Consider the following 24217-nt stretch of genomic DNA (forward strand, 5'->3'; position numbering starts at 1 on the left):
GGCAGTGACCAGGTGGTTGGGGGAGCAGCACTGGACCATCACCCTGAATGAGGCCTTTGCAGTCTGCTCTACTGCCTAATTTCATTTTTTGTTTATTTTGTTTATTTTGCTTTTATTGGCTGAGTTAAAAAAAAAAGAAGAAAAAACAAATAATTATAAAGAAAAAAATCTAAATAAAGAAGCAAAATCAGAGTATATATGCACAAAGGCATTTCAGTGAGGGGTATCCTTATTTCCTTATAATCATCTATAACTAACCTACCTCACTAACTGATTCACTCCTAAATTGCTAGTAACATCAACTCTGTAATCTGTTGAATAGCTGAGGCCCTGTACTTATCTTCACTGTGCCGAAGAATATGTTTTCAGCTTTAACCAGGACACACAGAATCCACTTTCTTTGTCCAGATGCCAATTTCCATGTAATAAGAATATAGTTCAAGAGAATCTGATATTAAATCATGTGGAGTCCTGGGTGCTCTCTGAGCCTGGTTGTTTCCTTGCAGACGTTTCATTGCCAGACTAGGCAACAGCTTCAGTGCGAGGAGGGAGAGGGCCCTGCCCTCTGTTTATATAATGCTTGTGTTGGTGGGGTGTTGTTCTCTCCTTGGGATTCCTTGATTAGGCTGTTGCTTGCTGCTTTTTATTAAATCTTGTCTCAAAATTGAGTTGTAAAGCTTAAAACTGTTCTTTGGGACACCCTGTATTTAAGTAAAACATTAACCTCACCCCATCCCCAACAGTATGTTGGAAATATGTAAGCCGCCTAGGGTAGCCCTTATGATTGAGGCAGCCCACAGGTTGATTAAGCGAATAAATATGACAACTGACTCGAGCTCTTTCTACATAAATGCAGTGGAATTCAGTAGGTCTGAATTATCTGTTGTTGAATAAAGTGTAGTGCAGCCCCGGTTGAGATTTGGGGTACTGATGGTAATGTCTTTTCCCAGGGAAACACCCAGGGAAAACGGGAATCTATTTCTTTGTTACGCTGAAGCGTGCCTATCGAACGAATGCCTCACCAGCAGAAATTAATAAAGCGTAACTGTACGGGGAGGTTGTGTTGTAGGATTTGATAACCACTTGCAGATCAGGCACTCCCAAGAGTAGAAGCACCGCAGCTCCAAGCTGAGCATTGGTAGCTGCTGTAGCTGTAAATACCCCCACGGAGCCATTCTGGGCAAATAATACTTGTCCTTTAGAGGGGAGGGTGGTAAAAAAATGGTCACTTTCATCTGCCAACAGATCCAAAAGATAAATCCTACCTTCCACCCAAATAATAGGTATTATCGTCCTCATCCTCAAAATGCAGTTTCTTAGGAATAATGTACCATGAAGAGGAATTATTTGAAATCTCTTTCATTTTGATCGCAAGACAGTCCAACCAACGAAGGTACATTATATGAATATTCTAGAGGGGCCCCAGGAAGAAGAGTTTCCACTAAGGGGAGTCATCCAAAATTTGGTACTAGCTAAAAGATATGCAAAATAGCTCATTCAAGATATGAGACCAAATTCCCCCTCTTTAAGGGACAGCTGCATCTGTTTAAAAGATAATACCCCCAACAGTTTAGGAAACATTGTATTGAACGTTCGAAGATATTTTACAGGGGTGTGTGTGTATGGATTCCCTGCAAAGTCTATAATACTCTGTGTACCTTAAGAACATGAACCTCGCCCCAAAGGTTAATCTTTAAAACAGCCCTCTGTCACAATCCAAAGAGTCTCCTTAGACGTGTTATTCATACTGCAGTTGCTGTATTACTGAAGGGGCTTTTACCTATTGGCGTAAATTGAGTATCCTGCTGTTTTCCCAAACTCACTTATCAGCCCGTGAAGTACAGAAATAAGTAATATATGCCACCGGCGTATCATGCATACCCGTGCCTGTGCCTGTGCCGTGTATATGAGGTTTTACCCAACACTTCCAATAACTTGAGAGTTCCCTACTACCTGGTGGCTGCAGGTTTTAACAAAACCGTCCTGGCCAGTGAAGGCACCATCTTCTGCAGTCTGTTCGCAAAAAGGGCCTCCTCCCACATCCCATCTAAATGGGAAGTCCGCAGCACTCTGCCTTGCTGCCTCGTTTGCCATCCTGCCCGATTAAGCGTTCTGGAAGGCGGAGAAGCTTTCCCACCCAAAGTGGTGGTCTTTGAGTTGCCTCAGCGAAGGTATTGCCTACTGTGGGGGTTGACGTTCATGGTGACCGGAGTCCTGTCCTCCTCAATGTGCGAGCGGAGCTTGAACTCCAGCCTTCGAAAAGCCGAGGAACCTTCCGGGGCCTTTTATTCCAAGCCATTACGTGATGCCGGAGAGTTGTGGGGAGCTTTTCAAAAGGCAGCTTCTGGCTGGTGGTAGCTGGTCCCCCACAGCAGGAGCAGGAGGCGAGGAATGGCCAGCAGAGCCCTGTGTGGGGTTTCGGTGGCCCCTGACTTTGTGGCTGGGACGCTCCACCCCTCAGAGGAGCAGGACGGCTTCTCTCGGCCCCTCCACCTGCCAAGCTTTTCCCTTTCCTCTCTTGCAGATTAGGAGGGCTCTGAATGTTAACCCTGGATAGGAAATTCAGCATTCAGGCAACAAGGTGAAGGAAGGGGCATAACCTAAGGTGGTTTCTGTCTGTCTCTCTCCACAGGTCCTCAATCCTTTTTACATTTTCCAGCTATTTAGTGTGATTCTCTGGTGTACGGATGAATATTATTACTATGCAATAGCCATTGTGATCATGTCTCTGATCTCCATTGCCAGCTCTCTGTACAACATCCGAAAGGTGGGTTGAAAAGTGCTGCTGGGGGAGGTGGTCTTGACCTTCTTTGACCGCTCTGCATGATACATTTAAGCCAACCGGCTTTGGTGCAACAGGCCAAACTTGGTTATTTTAACTTTGACTGGGCTCTGATTGGCATAGTGAGTTGCTGGGACCCAGCCTGTTTGGTTAGTTTAGGTCCAGTGTCTGGGGCAAACACAGTAAGTTACTAACCAAGGTAAGCACTGCTTGGCTTGCGCTGCCCTGAACTGCGAACGTGTCTGGACTCTGAAGGCTCACAGAACTCGGGTTCGCCTTCTTGGTGTCAACTTTCCTGAAAGATGTCACAGATCCTGCCACCATTTTGCCACTTACTTTGGGCTGACCAGACTTCTGAAGGGCTGACCAGACTTCTGAAGGTGCAAACACATTTCTGAGGAGGTAACAGTGGTGCTTAAAAGTTTGTGAACCCTTTTGAATTTTCAATGTTTCTGCATAAATGAATCAAAACGAAATATGTGTAGCTTTGGATCATTTTCCTCAATAAATAAGTGAACAAGTATAATGTTTCTGACTGATCTGTTTAATTGGGTTCATTCTATCTAGTTTTAGGACTTGTGTGGAGAACAGATCACGTTTTAGGTCATATTTATGCAGAAATACTGAAAATTCAAAAAGGGTCAACAGACTTTTAAGCACCACTGTAGCTCTGAAAGTGGAAAGTACAGGTTGAAGTAGATCATTGAGGCCCGTTTCAGCCTAGCCCCAGTCTGTCTGGGTCACCGCTGTCAACAGTGTCTGCCCAGGATTGAACAGAAGGACCGTGTCCTTGATGGCTCTGCTGGCCCCTTGGTGGCTTTCAGTGACCTCCAGAAGTGGCTGACAAGGATGGGGTCTGAAGAACTTGTTCCATTGATGTCTCTGGCTGTTCCTTGAAGATTATTAGCTCACAACAATCAAACAAAGAAATTGTAACAAAAGCAGTGAAAGATTAAGATAAAAGGTGGCAAGCACGACGAAGTGAGGGGTCTTATTCTCCCTCACCAAAGGCCTGAGTGAAGAGCCAAATCTTCACAGCTCCTCTAAGCAAAGCAGGGCAGGATCCCATTCCAGAGGGCAGGCACTGCTGTAGATAATGAATAAATCAAAGTATTAATTCAGAATGTGGCCTCACCATTTGACTGGGGCCACAAGACTTCACCTGGAGTCTTGGGTTTGTGCTACTTCCTGCTGGGGGCCCCAGCCTCAACCTCTCTAGCAAAGGCCAAAGGAGCTTTTCATGTTCCCAACAGGTGGGGTGGGGTGGGGCGGTCAGGGCAAACAAATTAAACCCAGATAAGGCAGAAGTGCTCCTGGTCCTTTGAAAGGCCGATCAAGGTTACAGTTTTCTCTGAAGACTCAGTTTCCAGGTGTGGGTGCTCCTCAGTTCACCCCTGAATTTGGGTTTTGGGGGGAAATTCTGCATAGCTGAGCTTAGGCATGTCAGCCGCAGCTGTCCCTGGAAATGCTGGCTGGCTGGCTCAGAGCACGTGAACTTGCTCTGCGCAGGCTGCCTTTTGACGTGTTCAGAGGTCTCAGCTGAATAGAGCACCTCCTGGGACACGCGCCCCGCTGCTATGCTGTGGATTTCGTGGCAGCGCCAGAATCACAGGCCCGGCGCCCGGCCCAGCTCTGGGGAGGTGGGAGGCCGGTTCCGGGAGAGCGCAGGGGTTCCCCAGGGAAGGTGGTCTTGGCCCATTTGCCTTGTTTGCCTTGGCGGGGCCATGCGTCTCCCCGAGTGGGTGAGGCCTGCCGTGGCGGGTGGGCCAGCTGGAGCGCTCTCCCTTCCTGGATTCCCTTTTGGCTTGTGGGGTGACTGGGCTGAGGGATTGCCCGGCCAGACGGGTGGCATCCGGCTAGCAGCGTTTTCTCCTCCTCCCTGCAGCAATACACGATGTTGCATGACATGGTGGCAGCTCACAGCATCATCAGGGTGTCCATCAGCAGAGCGAACCACGGTAGGACAGGGTGGGGACGGGCAGCGGCTGAAGGGGGAGAGGCGTGGGGGGGTGACGGGATTCCTGCTTGAACTCCTCCCTGTGTGCGGGCTGCAGTGGGCGCAGCAGTGGCGGTGAGGGGCTTTCCAAAGCAAGGGGGAATGTTCCAGGCCTGGCTCCCCGGAGTTGGGTTCTTTCGGGAGAGGGTCCCGGGGGCGGGGGGCCTGTCCTTGCTTGCGGATATTCTGGGAGGCCACTGCTGGCTGCTGCCAAGTGTGCGCGGCGCCAGCTCCTCCCATGAGAAACGGTGGCCTCTCTCACAGCATGAGGGCCCTTTGGGGGCCAGGGTCCCTCTGCCAGCCACCTGCCCCACCCAGAGTCTCTGCCAGCCACTCTGCTGGCAGAGGGTCCGCCTGGTCAACCTCGGCAGGGGCCGTGTCAGTGGCCTGCCTGTTTGCAGCCCTCTCCTGCCTTTCAGGTGTGGAAGAGGTTCTTTCCACGGACCTGGTGCCTGGGGATGTGATCGTGGTCCCGCTCCGTGGAATGATCATGCCCTGCGACGCAGTGCTTCTCAGCGGAACCTGCATCGTCAACGAAAGCATGTTGACGGGTGAGTCGAAGGGGCACTTGCTCTGTGCTGGGAGCCGGGCTGTCACGCTGCAGGTGGGTGGGCAATGAGTGGCTGTTTCTTTCCAAGGTGAGAGTGTCCCCGTCACCAAGACCAACCTGCCCGACCCGTCCGAGGACCCCCGAGCCCTGGAGGGCGAAGTGTACAGCCCAGAGGGGCACCGGAGGCACACGCTCTTCTGCGGCACGACAGTCATCCAGACCCGCTTCTACACCGGGGAGCTCGTCAAGGCTGTGGTTGTCAGAACAGGTACGCCAAGGGCTGGGCAGGAGGGAGGTTCCCAAGTGGCCTGTTTGGGGAGGGCTGCTTCTGACCCCTCGCCGGCTCCTCCCCCCTGTTGCGCCCCCTGTCATGATCTCCAGCTCCCCTGGAGCCAATCAGCCGCTTGCCCCACAGCAAGGTCCCTTTGGCTGGCTGCCTGGGTGCCCTCCTTGGGGGGCGGGGAGTTCTCTGCTGCAGGCTTGCGGGCAGCCTGTGGGCTCCTTGGTTGTGGGCCCCAGAACCCCTCTGATGACGTTGCTAATGGCTAAAAGTCTGGCCTCTGCCAGACTTAGCACAGCCTTGGCACTTGGTGCCTCCCCTGACCTTCCCAGCATGGGAGAAACAGGCCACACCTTCTGGCCCTCCCCTTTTGGTGAAGCTCCATGCAGCTGTCCACCCCTCCCAACCCCCCCCCCCAAATAGAATGGTTCCAGACACCTGGGGGCTCCATGGAGACTGTTTGGATATAGTAATGGAGACCTTCCTCCTCTGCCCTCCATTCCCCGGAAGATCCTCGGTCTCTCCTTTTGCAGGAGAGCTTTCCCCAAGACTTTTCCCAGCTTGACAGAGCTGCCCTGGGCCACCGGCTTCACCCACCTGCCCAGCAGCTCAGCTCTTCTAGGTCGGCGGCAGCCTCTGGGGCCCCTTCGTAGCCTGCTACCCAGGCTGTGCCCGAGGTGCGGGGCAGGCTCCCCTTCTGATCTGCTCTTTGGAAACCCTCCTGGTTGCAGGTTTCAGCACTTCAAAAGGGCAGCTGGTCCGCTCCATCTTGTATCCCAAGCCCACAGATTTTCAGCTCTACAGGGAGGCCTACCTGTTTCTGCTCTGCCTGGTGGGGGTGGCAGGCATCGGGTTCCTGTACACAATCGTCATCAGCATTCTTCACCAGGTAGAACCCTCTCTTGGTGTGGGGAGGTGTCCGTGGTCTAGGGCTTGCCGTCGAAGCCTCCCTGTGGCAGAACAAATGGTGCGGATGCCGGATCGGCTGTTACACAAGGTGCTGGCAATGGATGCCCTGGCCACAGAGCTGCCTGCTGGGCTAGGCTTGGCTGCTTGTGCATGCAGCCTGCTGGGTGGCTCTGGCAGGCTGCACTCACCAACGCTGGGGGCACCTGCAGCCAGCCGTGATGGTCCTCCCCCAGTTTCTAAAGCTGCGGGCGCCTCCATCAGGGTCAAACCTGAGGCCTTTCCCAGCTCGTGCCTGGAGGCCAGGCAGCCCTTAGGAGGCTTCATCCCAGTCCATTCTTCTGGACGTTCATTCTTCCAGGTTCCTGCCCGCATCATCACCATTGAGTCTCTGGACATCATTACCATCACGGTCCCGCCGGCTCTTCCTGCCGCCATGACGGCGGGGATCGTGTACGCGCAGCGGCGGCTGAAGAAGATTGGGATCTTCTGCATCAGCCCCCAGAGGATCAACATCTGTGGGCAGCTGAACCTCGTGTGCTTTGACAAGGTCCTGCCTCTCGGTGACTCTCTAGGGCTTTGGGTGGAATGAGCTATGGGGAGGGGGGACCACCAGCCTCAGGCTCTCTTTTTGCTGCCTTTGGACCCCCGCTGGACCCCCCTTCCACGCTGAAGGGATGGGGGGGCAAGGAGTGCTAGAGCGGTCAGGAAAGGAGGAAGCCCCTGACCAAGGCAGCCCCCTCCCCCCCCCCGAAGCTCTGTGGCCACAGTCTGTCGCGTGCGTCACTCGGCCCCCGAATTGGATCAGAAGCGGCTGCCGGATAGCGGCCCTGCCTCCGAACGGTTTTCCCAAGAGGCAGCCTGACCCCTCCCAAACTAGGTGGCCCCCTCCCCGCCCAGGTAAGAATCGGGCCTTGCTTTGAAAACACTCCGAAAAGCCACCCCCGGCTGTCCCGGGAGGGCCCTGGGCTTGGCTGGCAGCCTCCTGTCTGGCTTGGCCATACGCATTCACACACGCACGGACGTCCCTCCTCTGTTTTGCTTAGAAAAGCCAAGAAAAAAAGCCATTCTGGAAGCGAGGAGGAGGGAAAGGAAGTCGCGCAGCATGCGCAGGAATTCAGCCCCGGCTGCCATGTTGACAGAGGCCCAGGGAGGTGGGGGCATGGGCACTGGCGAGGGAGGCGGGGGTGCACGGAGCTGGTGTCTGTTTTCTGCAGGCCGGGCTTTCTCCACAGCTGATCTGGTGTCCTTACAGAGGGGCCTCCTCTCTGCTCCCAGGGAGTTTCGGGGCGGGGGCACGAGCCCTGGTCATTGGGCCCCAAGGCTGCCCAGCCACTTTCCCCGTCCTTCCCTTGCGATCTTTTGCGGGCGGGAGGGTGGAGCCCGTGGGGGACGCGCTTGATCAGGAGCCTGGCCAAAGCAAACAGGCCGGTGTTTGCAGCGTTCGTTCTCACCCATCCGTGGGCCTCCTTCCCAGCCCTTGGCTGCAGGTGTCCCTGGGTTTAAAACGAACACAGGCTGAGCTTATGGAGGAAAGCAGAGGAGATTCTTGCCTGGACCTTGGGGGTTTCCAGCACAGTCCCGTGTTTCTCTTCTGCGCTTTGTGTGGGAAGAAGGTGCAGACCCAGCCGTGCCAGGCGGAGTGGGCGCTTCTCAAGCCTCTGCCCTGATCACACCCCTGCCTCTGGTGGCTGCCCCGCGTGGGGGTGATGGGAGGGGGGAGTCCTTCAGCAGCCCCTCCCTTGGCTTTGCCCCCGAGCACTTGGTGCCACCAGGAGGAGCCAGCTTCTCTCCACCCACCAGTGGGTTGGCGCAAATCCTGGGCTTTCCTCTGGGGCAGGGACAAAGCCAAACATCTTTGGGGTCGGGTCCACCAGGTGCTTTGTGGCTGCAGCCGCGCATTTAAAGGGGCTTCAAGTTTGGAAAGACCAAGGAGCCGGTGAGTAGACCGGTCCCTTGGAACCTCTCTGGATGTGGAGAGGACGGAGGCTGTCCACATGTGCTCTGGATGGCGGCTCCCCGTGAGGAGGCCGCAGGACGGCGGCTTTCCGCAAGTCTGGCTGCCGGGAGACAACAGGATCAGCCACCTTGCTCGCAACTGCGGTGGAGACTTTTAAAGGACACTAAGCTTGCAAACCTCACTTTCTAATCGCTTTTGGAAATTGCCTATTAACCATTTTAAACCTATTAAAAACCTTCGGAATGACAAGTTTGAAAAGTCTTCATCAAGTGAGTTTATCTTCAACTCTGAACAATTTAATTACAAGCTTAAGAATTTAAAGAATTTGAAATAAACAGCACAAAACTAAATGAGACTTTGCTCTTAGAAAATTATAAATAGACCAGGGGTCCAGATAAATTTGGAATATTGACTTTTATAATAAGACTTCAGAATGAATTATAAACAAAAACAGCTTCTTGTGGGAAATATATCTGTTTTGGTTTTTGGAAGACATAACAGATAAGTAATTTCATGATTTAAAAACGACATTAGAGGGGACTAAAGATTTTAGGTAGAGGGGAAAAAATCAAGTCTAAAAAACGCAAAACATTACAACAATGAAAATACTGAAGGAGACTTGATGGAGTCAGAAATTAGTAGCCACAATAGCGACAACATCAGTAATGATGTCTGCTTCTGTGGATAGACTCTCCAAAAGATGTTATTGAAGAAATGACAAATGTAGAACGAATTTTATCTGACAAGATAGAGATGGTATCGAAAGTGGATTTATAACTGACTGGCCAAGAAAACGATTTAGAAAAGGATGTTTCCTGGATCTTCAAAAGAAACCGGCTGAGGTTTTAAAATTAAAAGGGAGATACAAATGAAAAACCAAGACATTTTTTTCCTATTGGATTTACAAAAGGGACTTGTTACAGTCTTGAAGAACTCTGTGCGATGGGACGAAGAAGAAATGAAGAGAAATCATCCTATTGCAATATTTGAATGAACTTAAGATTAAGACTGTTAGAAGTAAAAGGAACGAATATAAAACTTGGTTTATTTGATCAAGATTAAAACAGGATATTTTGTTACCTCTGGCAATCCTTTATGGATTTTCTGCTGACACCAGGACTGAAAAGATGATGCTTTATATAGATAAGAGATGGGACATAGGATGAAGAGCTAATTGTTCGTAACCTTAGAGGGGATGAAGAGTCGCTAAATTTGTTTATACCTGCTGTGATGAAGGTTGGAAGTCACTTCTTTATATATTTCTTTTCCCCTTATTGTAGTTTTTTTTCTTTTCTTTTTTTCTTTTTCCTTGCATCTTTTATCTTTCTCTTTAAGTTTAGCTTGTATTAGTTTTTACTATTATAATCAAAATTCTTAATAAAATTATATATAAAGAACTTGAAAAGTTTCCACCTGGATACCACAGGGTGCTCAGCTAGACTAGGGAGCCAGGAAGAAGGCAGGGCCCCCGTTTTGTGCAGCAGCCAAGAGAAAACAGGTGGCGTCCCTGAAGCACCGGGAGCCGTGCTCCACGACGTTGCGTTGTGTGGGGTGTGGCTGGGCCGGCTCTTGTTCAGTTGTGGAATGGTTTCAGTTGTGCTTTAGTGGGACTGGCTTGTTTCAGATTTCCTGTTAGGTCTTTGTTGCTGCAAATGCCCAGAAGGACCGCGGCCCCCAAAGGCTGCCAAGCAGTCTGTGAAGCCAGTAGGCAGGCCTCTCGGCCCCACGGCCCCAGCTCTGCTTTGAAATACCCTTTTCCCTCCACCCTAGACAGGGACCCTGACTGAGGATGGCCTGGACCTCTGGGGGATCCAAAGGGTGGAAAACGCTTTGTAAGTAATGTAATAATAATATGTATATGTGTATGTATATGTATATGTATATATAAATAAAATAAGTCCAGGGGGGAAGAAGCTACTGGGGGGCTGTGGCCCAAGGCTTCTCCCTCGGTCAGGGACTTCAAAGGAACCAAACTTGGATGCGGTTTGCCACCAGTTTTATCAGGGTTAAGGGAGGCTAATCTGTTCCCCTTCAGGAGCCCCAACGGCAAGGGTTGGGGGCATCGTTCAGATGTCGAATCTGTCAAAGCAGCCTCTGTAGTATCCTCCTGCTCCTCTCCCACAGGTGGTGGGACCCGACCCTGATAATCCCGAGCCAGGCTGGCCAGGGTTTGGGGGGTGGGAGGTGCAGGTCAGCCCGTCTCATGGGCATAGGATGGGGAAGGCGTTTCTGCTTGTGCATTTCCATTAAAGGGAGTGTAAAATTCATGGGGCGCTTTGGCTTCGGGGAGCTCTGGCAGAAGGCTGGCTTCCTCTTCAAGGGAGCAGAGTGGTCCAGGCACAGCAGCCGCTTTTCTCGGTCTCTCCTCTCTGCTCTGTTCAGCTTCCATGTGCCTGAAGAAAACGCGTGCAAGGAGAGCTTGGTGAAGTCGCCCTTCATCGCCTGCATGGCAACGTGCCATTCCCTTACGAAGATCGAAGGGGTGCTTTCCGGAGATCCACTCGATCTGAAGATGTTTGAAGCCACCGGATGGGTGAGGATGGCCCGTCTGGGGAGGATACTCAAAACGCCCGAGAACGAGCGGCCTGTGGGGGTGGTTTTCCCACAGCTGTGGTCGCGGGTGGGTTGCGTTTGATTCCGCTGTCCAGATTCCAGGATTTGTGCTAATGGACTTCTGGGGCTCCGCTTCCTTTAGGTCCTTGAAGAAGCAACGGAGGAGGAAACGGCCCTCCATAACCGGATTATGCCTACGGTTGTCCGGCCACCCAAGCAGCTTCTTCCAGACTTCAAAGCTGGAAGCAACAAGGAAATGGTAGGCGGTCTGGGGCCCCTCTTGCTCGCCGCCTGGTTTGGGTGCGATCTGCTTTGCCAAGGAGTGGCCTGAAGTGCTGCCTCGCGAGGGCTGAGGCTCTGTCCAGCTGAGGACAGCCAGGGCGTGTGTGCATGTGTGTGCACAGCGAGTGGTCCTAAAACTGCAGCTTCGGGGGGGCTGTTGCTGTTTGTGAGAAATACTGTGGGGCTTAAGAGCCGCTGAGCTGCCTGGGCTGGCTTGGGAGGATTCTGGCCAGACAGCCTGGAAGAAAGGTGTGTTCTCTTCTTCCTCTGCAGGAGCTTTTCCAGCTCTCGGTGAGTGGTTTCCCTCCGTCCCCTTGGCTGCCATCCCCACCCTCCCCACTGACTGGTCGTCGAGCGCCTTCCTTCACCTCCCCTTCCTCGACCAGGCCAGCTACGAGATCGGGATTGTGCGGCAGTTCCCCTTCTCTTCTGCGCTGCAACGGATGTGCGTGGTGGCCAGGATCCTGGGGGAAAGAAAGATGGACGCCTTTGTCAAAGGGGCCCCGGAAGTGGTTGCAGGGCTGTGCAAGCAGGCCACTGGTAAGGCCTCTGGCGCTCGCTCCTCTGCTGGTGGGGGATGGCTTGAACACTGCCGATGTGGTCCTCACCTCGTGGGGCCTCTCTTGCTTCCACTAGTGCCGGCTGATTTTGAAAGGGTGCTGGAAGACTACACCCGGCAGGGCTTCCGGGTCATCGCTCTTGCCCACAGAAAGCTGGAGTCCAAGCTGACCTGGCACAAGGTCCAGAACGTTGGCCGGTGAGTGGACGCAGGGCTTGTGAGGAAGGGCCCCCTGCACCTTTGCTCTGAAGCAGCAGCTTCCCAAAGCATGAGAGGAAGAGGGAGCTTTGTAACCCCCAGCGAGTTTCTTGGGGTTGTGCCCCAAATCCTGCCCAGCAACGGATTGGTTTTAATATTCTTTTTGGCCCTGACTTCAAGCAGCCTCCTCTGCTAGGCAGGTCCAGGCTGACCCCCATTTCCCACCCTGGTAACCTGAGCAGCATTTCATAGATGCCCCTGGTCCCAGAAGCCTTGTCGCCAGCTCTTCTGGCTCGGACACAGTGGCCTCCAGCAGTGCCTGGTCCTTGCCAGGAATCTCTTTGAGCAGGACTGAAACGAGGAGGCCTTCTTTGGAGGCACTCCCTTGTGTCTTTCTGAGGATGCTCAGTCCCTTGGCAGGAGCCTTTGCGAGTTCCCCCCCTTGTAAGTGGGTGACACTCCTTGCATATCGAGCAGCTGCTGGACAGATTGCTTCCTTATTGCACTTAAACTTTGCCCTGTTTGTCTGCCACCCCCTGAGATGGCACAAAGTTCTTTAACATGGTAAAGACTAACGGTATTCAGATCTGAAGTAGGTGAGGTTCAGCATGGGTGCCTGTGCTGGGTCCCAATACTGCACCCCTCTAGTAAAAAGGGGTGAGTTTGAATTTCATGTGATTTAGCTCTTGGGAGTCACAGCAGCTTTCCAGATGCGATCTCTTTGCAAAGTCTACCCTGATTTTCACGGAAACACCTGTTCTGCTGTAGAGATGCCATTGAGGCCAACATGGATTTCATGGGACTAATTATAATGCAGAATAAACTCAAGCCAGAAACTCCAGCCGTACTTGATGATTTGCACAAAGCCAACATCCGCACCGTCATGGTCACAGGTTTGTAAGCGGCTGTACCTTTACTCTCACGCTCTCCCTAACGGTGGTCCTTTATTAAGTGAGTGGAGGCCACCTTCGAAAGAAATGATGCTCCTGCGCTGCCCATATTTCTACTTGCTTAGCTGTGGTTGAGAAGCAGCCGTTTCCTCTTCTAACTACCTATCACTTGGAGTCTAGGGTGGAATCTCTCTTCCCCAGCTCTGCCCGTAAAGGAGGGCGTATGCGTCATGGAGGCTGGCCGCTTCTGGTGGGTGTCCTGGCCCAGGCTGTCCCCAGCACGTGGCTGAGATGATCCCATCTCCCTGGCTGGACTACTAAAAAGATCAGACACTGAACACTGTCAGGCAGAGGCAGTGCAAGTCCCACATGTGCCTTGCTGGATTCAGGCCCTTGGGTCAGCTGCTCCTCAGTCCCCCCGGGGCTTCCCTTGCTGCAGGGGCTCGGTCTTCTGCCTTCTGTGCCGTCTCCCTTTGGGGGACAACCCGTAGGCTGCCTTGGTAGGAACAGAGTCCTAAATCCGTGGCAAAAGAGTTGGGTTTCTGAGATTCAAACCTAATCTTGTTTCCAGTTCTAAATAAGTTATTCCATCTTTGCTCTCTTAAAATAAACATTTGAGCCAAGTGTCAGCACCATGGGATAAAGCTCAGTAGGGAAGTGTTAGAGGCGTTCAGGACGCTTCTTTGCTGAGGAAGTTGCTCCAGGTCTGTTCCAGCAGCCGTAAGAGGCCAGAATGCTAAGCGGGGTGAGTGAGTGTGTGGGAAGTGAGGGATGCCAGGCGGGGCCTGAACCCCAGCCAAGGGTGTTCTGTTTGCGTAACAGGCGACAACATGCTGACTGCCATCTCTGTGGCCCGGGATTGTGGAATGATTCTACCTCAGGACAAGGTCATTGTGGCTGAAGCACTACCTCCCAAGGATGGGCACCCTGCCAGGATCAAGTGGCACCACGCAGATGCCCTTGAGAGGGATTCTGATGCCATGCCCACCATTAACTCAGAGGTAAGGGCCTGTTCCTGGATCTCTCTCCCAGCAGTGAGAGGGCTCTGGAGCCCCTTCTGCCCCTCTCTGCCTTTTAGTGAACTTGGGAGGGAGAAGCAGAGGGAGGGAAAGGGGTCCCCCCCCTCTGTTTTTTCCCCAGCTGCGTTTCACAACTAGGTGGAGGTTGTGCTGTGGGAAGAAGAGTGGTCTTGGGGGAAGGAAGGCGGGTCTGTCACAGAGGAAAAATGTGCCGGCCTTGCTGTTCCTGAATTCCTTCTGTAGCTGTGGATTTCACAATGCTCATTTGACACAAACGCACCTTTTTGCCCTTGATCCTCTGGAACCTTTGCCATTAAAGTGCTAAGTAGCTAATGCATCCCTTTAGCAGCAGTATTATGTAATTAATTTTAATGTATAGATGGGTTGTATCTACCCTGATTTGAACATCTGTCAATGTTTATCATGCCTGGCACGTGCGATTCTTTCTTGTTAATTTTTTTTTTGTGAAAGCTGGCTACTCATTGGATACGCCTTATTAATGGTGATTGGGTCAGCACTCTTACTTCTGGATTGGTCTCCCTTAAGATGCCTTAGATCGAAAACCTAATTAATTCTAAATTTGGATGTGGTTTGTTTCAGGTCAGATATTTTATCTGCAGCAATTTTAAGCCAGCAGTTTTTTCCCCTATCTTTGCTGGGTCTAGGTGGTAGTGACCAATTATGTTGACTTCATACTTCAAACATGGTCAGGAGGTACTGCTTTTAGCAGCTGTGCTTAAACATTCACTGGAAGTTTAGAGGTTTTGCCCAAAGGATTGGATGGTGAAATTTAAATGGTGCTGGTTCTGTTCTGTTACAGGATATTCCAATTAAACTTGCCCAGCAGAACTTTGAAGACTTCCACAAAACCAAATTCCATTTTGCTATGAACGGGAAGTCCTTCGCAGTAATCCAGGAACACTTTCAGGACCTTGTGCCAAAGGTCTGTCTCTGAGGTGGCTTTGGGGTCTCTCTCTGCATTTGTGCGTGTGTGTAGTTTGTCTCAAGTGAGGGTCTGTGCAGCCCCTGGGTCTCGTGGCCATGGCGAGACCCACTTGGTGGCTGAAAGCCTTCTAAAGAGCCCATGGGGTCCTCCAGCCACTTTGTTTCCTTCTTCCGCTTCCCTGGACCCTCCCACGGGAGGGGGAATGTTCCTTACACTTCAGCTTTTCCCAGTCTTGAAAGCTCCAAAGCTTGAGCCTGTGGTTTGTTCGGCCTTTCTGAGCCTTTCCCCCGGGGTGCTAGTAGGAGTTCTGGAAATGCGCCCATCATTCTGAGAAATACAGCTGGATAAAATGCTGCAAAATGTTTTGTGCAATTAAAGAGATGTTTCCTGGGTGGAAAGGATGTTGCGCTGAACTTTTGTCCCTGTTGCCAAACCCCTCCACAACGGTTGTCCCCGCTCTCCCTTATGCCCGGGGTGCTCAGAGACCTCCCTTATGTTCCAGCTGGTGCTGCACGGCACAGTGTTTGCTCGCATGGCGCCGGACCAAAAGACGCAGCTGGTGGAGGCCCTGCAAAATGTTGAGTAAGTATTTTTCAGAGACGGCGGCGGCAGCTACTCTGCAGGTAAAACGTGGCTTTGGCTGGATTATTTTCAAGTGGTTTAGGATTCAGAAGGGCCAGCCTGCAGCTCCCCTGGCCTCAGAGCAGCCAGCGCCTCGCCTCCTGGCCCACGGAGCCTGAGTGTGCTCCCGGGAGGCAGGATCTCTGCCCCGAGGAGGGCAGGGCCGTCTGGGGTCGCTAGACATAAGACTGGAACTCGGAGCGTGAAAGGGGGTGGCGGGTATCCCTGGCGATCGCTGCTGCCTGGCCCTGTGCTCTGCTGCTGGGGGCCTTTGGGGGTGGGGAAGAGAGCCATAAGAAGTGGGAAGCCGCTTCTGCTGCCGGGCAGCTGCCTTTTCCTTTGTGTCTTGCTGCCTCTTCTGCCCTGCCCGTTGCCCCTGGGCGAGGAGGGGCCGTTCTTTGGCTCTGCCTTCTGCTCCACACAGACCTCGCTGGCTTGCCCGCTGCCGAACCAGGGCTCCTGGGGCTCAGTCAGCTGGAGACGGCTTTGGGGCCAAAGGATGTGGTGGCAGTGTGCCATCTGGCTTTCCGCCTGGGAGGGAGAATACCCCTGCTGCTGGGCCGCCCTGGGCTGTTTCTGCTGCCTCAGCATGACCTGAGCAGGGTTGCTTCCTGCTTGCTGAGCCTCTGTTTAACCCGGTTCCCTGTGCAAGAGATGGCAGCTAGGTTTCCTCTTTCCGGGCCCGAGAGCATCCCCTTCTGCCCAACCCCCTTTGGGACCTGGGATCCCTCGCAGGGAACACTGGCCAGGACCTGCAGGGGCAGTGGGGCTGCTGAGGGTGCCGTTTTGCTTTGCTCACACACGGAGGGCAGACCTGGGGCTCTGGCCTGGTACATCCAGAAAAGCGGCTTGTGGGCATCTTTGTTGGGGAGACTCCTGGAATGCCTCCTCTCTCTCTCTCTCTCTCTCTCTCTCTCTCTCTCTCTCTCTCTCTCTCTCTCACACACACACACACACACACACACACACGCGCCTTGGCGTTGCCTGCTGCTCCCGCTGCCTGGAGTCATGGCAGAAGAAGCTACGGAGGCGCAGTGGGACCCTCACCCCTTCCTCTGTCTCTTGCAGCTACCACGTGGGGATGTGTGGGGACGGAGCCAACGACTGTGGCGTGAGTATTCCCACTTCCCTCACTTCAGCCCCTCGATTTGGGCCAGAGGGTGCCCCTTCCGCCTCGCCTCACTCCCCCTTCCTCTGGGCAGGCGCTGAAGCGGGCCCACGGGGGCATTTCACTCTCTGAGCTGGAGGCATCGGTGGCTTCCCCCTTCACCTCCCGGACAGCCAGCATCGCCTGCGTGCCGAACCTGATCAGGTGAGGGGTTGGGGCTCCTGACAGGTGGGCGGATCTCCCCCCTCGGCCCAGCACCCAGGGGGCTGGCTCTGAGGAGGCGGGGGGCCTGGGCTGAGGTCCGTGGGCAGGAGGGGCGGGGCGAGAAGGCCACTGGCACAGCCCCTCAGAGCAAGGCCTGGGACGCCCTTCAGACCTGCTGCCTGGGTCTGAAGGACACGCAGAGCTGGCAAGTCAGCTGCAGCTCATCGTGCTTCCTCTCTGGGTCTCCTGTTCCAAGTGGGCACAGAAGCACCCGGCCCGGCCCCCCATTCCTACTTCGCATTGTAGGAGCTGGAACCTGTTTTGAGATGGGGGGGGCTTGCATTTTGGAGCTCTGAACTGTCTGGAAATGTGGTGCTTCTCTTTTGCCCAAGATGTATGTGGGCAAAAAACGGGCGACGCCCCCAGCCACACAGATCCTCTCCCTTCCTACTGTAGTTGTGTCAGAGCGGGAATTCTCGGCTCCCCAAAGGAAAAGAGGAAGCTGGGCTGGGTTGTGGTTGTCTCCACGTCTGCTGTTTTGCTTTTGCAGAGAAGGCCGGGCCGCCCTAATAACTTCCTTCTGCGTCTTCAAATTCATGGCTTTATACAGCATTATCCAGTATGTCAGCGTCACTCTGCTATATTCTGTGAGTATCTGAGCAAAAACTTGGGGCTGCCCTGAAGGTACTTTCCGTGAAGGAAGGCTTCTTCCGAAGTACGTTGCTGTGCACCTGTCCCTGAGCCTTACTCATGAGTGCGTTGAACATCCTCCTGTAGGCAGCTGTGATCCTGAATACAGGCGCTGAAGGAAAAGTGGGGGAGCTCCGTATGGCGGCGTTTGCTTCTTAAGGAGGGCCCTAAACCAGTTCCCAATACACCCGGGGGAATTAGAATCTCCCATGGGGCTAAGGATGCTTAACCGAGCAGGGAGTGGAAAATCGAGGCTCAGTTGCAATAAATACAAACCACGCAAGTAATGCAGCAAGATCCAGGGGAAATAACGTCGGTCTGTGTGAGCAGAGAATTGAAGCAGTCCTGTTTCCTGAAGGTGTGGATCTGGGTGCTTCGGGCTGAAGGAGAAAGCATTCGGAACAGCCTCTTCTCTAAAGGTGGGGCGGTAGAGAATAGCTGGACTGAAGGCGGGGATTGCCAGGTGCTTGACTGAGGAGATGGGGAAGGGCAGGCCCAGGACCACCAGAAAGGGGAGGGGGAAACCCATTGGAAATAAGCTTCAGAGGAAGGTTTTAACTTAGAGGAGTTGAGGGGGGTATCCATCTCCCAAGGAGAAGAAAGTGAGGCAGGACAGCACAAAGGTATCCCGCTCTCTGTTGGGTTGAAGCTGGCTGATGCCACGGTGAGGGCAATAATACTACTAATAATACTGCGACTAACCCTACTACTACTACCAATACTGATGATAATAATTCGTTACAAGCCAAAGTGCTTCTGTGATGACAAAAGTTCCATCCGTCGACAGGGCAGGACCAAGGGACCCTTCCAGGTGGACAGAACTGTCCTTGCAAAATCCCGCTGCCAGCAAATGTCTTTCTATTCCACGCTTGGTAGATTTAGTAACAAATATAAGCCCAGGTCCCGCTTTAAAATGCGCCCTCCAGATCTGGGAAATGGACGTTCCGGGGACAGAAAGCAGAAACCGGCTCTTCCTTTTCCTTCTTGGGCCGGGGGGAACCGGCCGTGCTCAAGCACACAGGGGGCCGCAACCATACCGCAAGGCGTTAAGAGAAAGAAGGCGGAAGTCACAAAGGAAGGTGCCAGAGCCCAGGAGGCGCTCCTCTCAGCCCGTGCATCTGCCGAGACAGAGCCTCTGCCCTCAGTTGCAGGATATCTTTTCATAGCAAATATATGGCAGGGCTGTTGCCAGTACTGGTCCACTGGGGAGCATAAAGGAAGGGCCACGCGGGGAGAGAATGAAACTCCGTCTGACGGGGGTGGGGGGAGCTGGTCTTCTGGGCCAGAGCAGCTGCCCCATCCAAGCACCCTGCCTGACGCACAAACTCTCTTCTGCAGATCCAGAGCAACCTGGGAGACTTCCAGTTCCTCTTCATCGATCTCGCCATCATTTTGGTGCTGGTTTTCACCAGTGAGTAAGACTGGGCGGGGGCCTCTGGGGTGGGGCTGTGCTGGAGGAGCAGGTGTCGTCCCTCCGCAGGAGCAGCATCTGGAGCGCTGGGATCCCTGCCTGCCTGTCACAGGCAGATTTGTGACCGGGCTGGCCGTGGGCTTTCCTACCCCTGCTGGCCCTGCAGCTTCCTTGAGAGAGACAGGCCTGGCTGCCGACCCGTTTCTAGTTCTGCATTCCAGAGCAAAATTCCTGGACCATTTTGCTGGGGGGCGGGGGCAAGAGAGGAAGGCCTCCAACAGGCCTAGTCTCATTCTGTGCAAGTCTGCCCCGATACGTTGCTGAATGAGAACCAAGCCGATCCTTTTACTTAGCCTAACTTGTACCAGTCCCAAGGCTTGGCTGTTCTTTCTGCAGGTTTGGGCCGTGTTGGTGTGGGCAAATTTGCCTGATTGCCTCTCCTCTCCTCTCCTCTCCTCTCCTCTCCTCTCCTCTCCTCTCCTCTCCCTGCAGTGAGCCTGAACCCTGCGTGGAAAGAACTTGTGGCTCAGCGGCCACCCTCCGGCCTCATCTCAGGGCCCCTCCTCTTCTCTGTCCTGTCCCAGATCCTTATCTGCCTGGGCTTCCAGACTCTGGGCTTTCTGTGGGTCAAGCGGCAGTCCTGGTATGAGACCTGGAACCCGCTCTCAGAGTAAGTGGCCAGCCTGCTGGGCAGGGGCAGTCGAGACCCTGGGGCATCTGCAGAATTGTGGACCCGGCTTTGACTGGAAAGGCCCCTTTCCAGCTGCTCCTGTAGCCATTTCAGAAGGCGCAGCATGCAATCTCGCTTTCTGTTGTTGCCACAACTTCAGGAGCTCCTAAGGGTTCACACACCTCGTGGCAGGGGGAGCATGCAAGCCGAGAGGCCACAGAGCAAGGCACGCATGTATTTGTCACTGCTCGAGTCCTGAGCTGCTGTGGGGTTCATTCTAAGCCGTCCCCCCACTAGGTGGCGGCAAAGAGTTAGCGCTCTATGGCCATCTAGCGCCCGTCAAGATTTCTGCAACCAGGGCTAAGCTGTGAAGCTTTCTAAGGTGACAAGCGGTTGCTTGGTCTTCCCTTTTCTCAGCGTCTTTCTACGTTGAGTACTGACATTTTGTCACAGAGGACGGGTCTGTTCCCTCTGAGTTGGGGCACTGTGCCCCCCGGCCTGAGTGCCGGAGAGAGGTGCGCCTCTGTCTTTGGCTTGTGAACACCCCAGAGGCGCCAACTTGGACACTGGGAGGAACAGCATGCGGACGAAGGCCGGCCTCGGCCCGATCCAGCAGGAGGGTTCCTGCCTTGTCTCCAGCTGACTCGTCAGAGCGCAAAGCGTGGGTGCCTGACCACGGGGTGCGGCAGTTGGCACTCCCTGGTGCCAAGGGAAATACGTAATTTTCTGCCTCCCCCAAATTCATGTCAGAGAACACTTGCCTGGTTCTCTGCAAAAAGATGTGAACAGTTGCTCTGAAAGGACAGCTGTAAAGCCAGTAAGCCAACACTCCTTCCTTGCATTTGACAGGCTCTTGCTAGCTAGGATGGTGAAGGGGCAGCCTGCTGCCATTTTGGAACCCAGCGTCTTTCCAAGTATCCGCAAACGTAACTGCAAACTGTTGCAGGCGTTGGAGTGGGGAGAGGGGAAAGGCATCCCAGATGAGACCTGTAGGTACAGCAGCAGGATGTGGAAGGCTGCTTGTCTGGGAAGATGCAGTCCTGGAGCAGCCGAAATCTTCCCCTTCTTCTGACAAAAATTGCTCCTAGCCCTTCTCCCACCTAAAGGCAGCCCCTCCCCCCGCTCGGTTCCCAAGGGAAGGAGAAAGCAGGAAGAATTCTTTGTCAGTCTCACCCTGCTTCCTCCTCTTCCTGTGGTTGGAAGAGAGCCGTGGTGGTCTACAGTGGCCAAAAAATCAGGGGGAGTTGGGAGCAGCTTTTCCATCTAAGACATTTTTCTCAAAGGCAGAAGCTTTTGTGAACTGCAACTCACCTCATCAGACGCAGTGGAGTGGCTAGGCCAGTGTAGGATTTAAATTATATTTTGTTCTTTTGTTCTTCGCCTTATTGTCCTTTTGGAACCAGGGTTCCTAGTGGTTTTGCGCAAATAAGGAGTCTAATAGCACTTTTTCTGACTAACCAATTTTACCACAAGGCGTAAACTTTCATGAACTGCACCTTACTCCATCAGATGCTGTGGAGCGGCTAGACTGGTGTAGCATTTAAATTGGGGTGAGATGGGAGGGGAAGGTAGGTTGGTTATGCAGATTACATATGAGACAGATTACCCAATCAGTTAACAACAATTTTTTTGTTGAGACCTGCTAAGATTGCCTGAAACATTTTGATGCAAGTTCAGCAATTTCTCACTCAGTGGTACATCAGTCCAGCCACTGTAGGCATCTGATGAAAAAGTGCTCCCAGATTCCTCCTGAGTTTTTGCTAGCAGCATTGCAGAGAATCAAAATAGCCCAGGTCAATCCTGGCTGCACTTTAAAGTGAATCTCTGGAGGGAGACCTGTAAAGCCATCAAGCTTCCTTTCCCCTTTGAGGACCTAGCTCAGCTGAAGCACAGGGCTAAGAGCATTCCCACGAGTGGAAACACAGGCCGCCTGCTGTTTCTACAGAACCTCGGCATTGCAAGTGGAAAGATTGCTCTGTTGTGGTGCTGGGTGCCCTGCAGCTGGGCGGAAACTTAATAGAGAGGATAGCACAGAAACAGACCAGATTCTGTGGGCTGCAACGTTCCCATTTGTCCCAGTGGGGCTGCAAGGATAATGTGGAAATACACCCTGTGGTGGTGGGGTGAGATAAACAATAGCTGGGTTGGCTGCTGATTGGCTGGGATCTTGCGGACGGAGGAGGGTTGCGTCTGCTTATCTGCCTCCAGTTGAAAAGGGGCCCCTGGCAGCCAAGGAAACCCCTCCTTCGTTTGCCTGCAGACGCCCTGAAAGGGAAGGGGGACCTCTGGCCACCTGCAGGTCTTATGGATGGGGTGACTGAGAATGAAGCATTTCAGGTTCTCCAAGGGCTTGTTACAGACCCGAGTCTGCCTGGGCGGTCAATCCGGGATCCCTCCTGCCTGGGTCTGGCCGAGCCTGATGCCCACGGAGGGAGCCAGCGGCAGAGCTCGGCCTCCCCCTGCTTGGCAAATAACTCCTTTGGCCGCCACTCCTCTTGCAGCGCCTGCAACTTCTCGGAAGCTGCCTCGGCCAACGCTTCTGGGCACATCAACGCGTCCGGCCACGACGAGCACAACATCCAGAACTACGAGAACACGACCCTGTTCTTCATCTCCAGCTTCCAGTACCTCATCGTTGCTGTCGTCTTTTCCAAGGGCAGGCCCTTTCGGCAGCCTTGCTACAGGAACTGTACGTCCCCCCACCCCCCGCCCAGAGGAAGGCACCTCGGGGATCGGCCTCCTTTTTGCTGGCTCGGGTGCCCAGAGGGGCGGCCGGGAGCCTGCTGAAGAAGTGGCGGCTGAGATTGCTGCGGGGGGGGGGCACCCGGGGGAGAAGCAGCCCTGGAGGTCGGGGGTGCCCTGCTAGGGGGAAGTGCCGGTGTGCAAAGGATGTCAAGTCCAGCCCTCCATCGGGGGAGTGGCAGGCGGGGGGTTGCTCTTGATGTCCTCGGAGCAGTTTTCTCTTGGGGAGGGGGCCGCAGCATGAGGCAGCTGAAGTCCCCTCTCCTCCCCAGATCCGTTTGTCATCTCTGTGTCCACCCTTTACGCCTTCGCTCTGACCGTCCTGCTGTACCCAGTGGCGGCCATTGAGTCCTTCTTGGAGGTAGGAGGGGCGGGCCCGGGCCCCCGCCACAACATCAGCTCCCCCTCCCCGGGAGCTGAGCTTTCCAGCCTTCCTCGTCTGGGGGGCTTCGCAGCAGCAGCCGCTTTGGCTGGGCCAAGGAAGGCTGGCTGGCGGCCCCCACCTCAGGGCTGCGTCAAGGTGCTGGCAGGACTCCGGGGAACCCACCTCCTGGGAGCTTTACCTCCCCCAGGAGGCCCCGGGGCCTTACTTCACGAGAGGACCTCCTGCCCTCCAGAAGGAGGCGCTGCTGCCCACCTGCCTGATGTGAGTGTGTGTTCGTGTCTAATTTCCCCACAGCTGGTCTGTGTGCCTTTCACTTGGCGTGTCACGGTTCTTCTCATCGTGGTCGTCAATGCCATGGTATCTGTTCTGGTGGAGGTAAGCCATGCAGAGCCCATCGTTCTGCTAGCCGCGGGCAAGGGGGACACACCTTCCGCTTTGAAACGGGAGCCGAGCAGGCAGCGTCTGGGTCTCAGGCAGCTGCCCTTCCTGTGACTCGTCCTGCCAGGCCATCTTCCTCTGCACTTAAGATCTGGAAAAAAGCTAACAGGTAGTTAACCTCTGGTGCCCCTCCCCAGAAGGAACGTGTGCTCCTCCCAAATGCCGGGTACAGGGAGCACGTGGAAGGAAGGAAGACACCTAAATCCAGGCGTCGGATGTGCCAGGCTGGAAGCAGGAACAGCTGCCTTCTGCGCGCAGCCAGCTGGCCTGCCAGAGTCCCTCCTCAGAGCTGCCCGGGCTTTTCTCCCAAGGAATCCCCAAGCTATTCTCTGCGCTGACTTAATTGCCCCAACTTTGCTCTTGTTTCTGAAGCCCTTTCTGATTATGCCTTCTTGATTCTCCCCGCTTCTTGGATCAAACCGCAGAACTTTCTCCTTGACATGGTCCTTTGGAAGGTTATCTTCAATCGAGACAAGCAAGGGGAGGACCGCCTAGCTTCCTCCTCCTCCTCCTCCTCCTCTTCCTCCTCCTCCCACCCGCCTCAGGTTGGAACCGTGCACGTTTCCGTCCGTCCGTCCAGCATGCAGTGGCTCCCGTTCGAAGGCAGTGGTCGGGGAGGGGGCTCAGCGGCAGTTTGAAAAGAGCTTCTGCTCATAATTGCGGCACTTGGCAGAGACCTGGTGGCATGATGCGACGGGGGAGGGCGGGGCAGAAGGTTCCTTTGTTTGCTGAACGTGGGTGGCCGCAGACGTGCCAGTAGGCTAGATGGCGAGTGTGGGTGGGTGGATGTTGGGTACCAGTCTTCTCCCCAGCTTGGAGACCCGGGTGCTTCCTGTGTTGGGTGATAGCATCCCCCTCTCAGCTCCTGAAAGCGTTTTGCTCCCTTGAGGTTGCCCTCCTGGTGGGGGGGTGCTCAGGCGAGCCTTCGGTCACGCAGCTGAAGTAGAGGACCCTGGGGAAAGGGGGGTGGCGCTGGCGGTGGTGGGGGTTAGAAGACGCAGCAGGTGACTGAGAGAGCTGCCGGTTC

The 24217-nt window shown here is 54.0% G+C and overlaps 1 protein-coding gene across 3 annotated transcripts in view; it reads left to right on the forward strand.

The window, feature by feature from the left end:
• The window catches only part of ATP13A3 (ATPase 13A3), a 42552-nt gene that overhangs the window by 14977 nt on the left and 3358 nt on the right, over positions 1-24217 (forward strand). For 2 of the 3 annotated variants that reach the window (XM_063306205.1, XM_063306206.1), the window contains exons 8-32: positions 2633-2767; positions 4668-4740; positions 5198-5329; positions 5417-5596; positions 6340-6497; positions 6876-7064; positions 10245-10306; positions 10857-11007; positions 11170-11286; positions 11583-11600; positions 11696-11849; positions 11946-12066; positions 12835-12959; positions 13779-13957; positions 14796-14918; positions 15424-15503; positions 16611-16653; positions 16745-16854; positions 17405-17501; positions 18883-18955; positions 19448-19625; positions 22127-22314; positions 22640-22728; positions 23047-23127; positions 23616-23735. In XM_063306205.1, the coding sequence (XP_063162275.1) occupies positions 2633-2767; positions 4668-4740; positions 5198-5329; positions 5417-5596; positions 6340-6497; positions 6876-7064; positions 10245-10306; positions 10857-11007; positions 11170-11286; positions 11583-11600; positions 11696-11849; positions 11946-12066; positions 12835-12959; positions 13779-13957; positions 14796-14918; positions 15424-15503; positions 16611-16653; positions 16745-16854; positions 17405-17501; positions 18883-18955; positions 19448-19625; positions 22127-22314; positions 22640-22728; positions 23047-23127; positions 23616-23735 (2976 nt within the window). The remainder of the gene's footprint in view (positions 1-2632; positions 2768-4667; positions 4741-5197; positions 5330-5416; positions 5597-6339; positions 6498-6875; positions 7065-10244; positions 10307-10856; positions 11008-11169; positions 11287-11582; positions 11601-11695; positions 11850-11945; positions 12067-12834; positions 12960-13778; positions 13958-14795; positions 14919-15423; positions 15504-16610; positions 16654-16744; positions 16855-17404; positions 17502-18882; positions 18956-19447; positions 19626-22126; positions 22315-22639; positions 22729-23046; positions 23128-23615; positions 23736-24217) is intronic. The other variant, XM_063306207.1, reaches the window with a different exon arrangement.

This window comes from Candoia aspera, chromosome 6 (assembly GCF_035149785.1).
Source record: "Candoia aspera isolate rCanAsp1 chromosome 6, rCanAsp1.hap2, whole genome shotgun sequence".
NCBI classification, from domain to species: Eukaryota; Metazoa; Chordata; class Lepidosauria; order Squamata; family Boidae; genus Candoia; species Candoia aspera.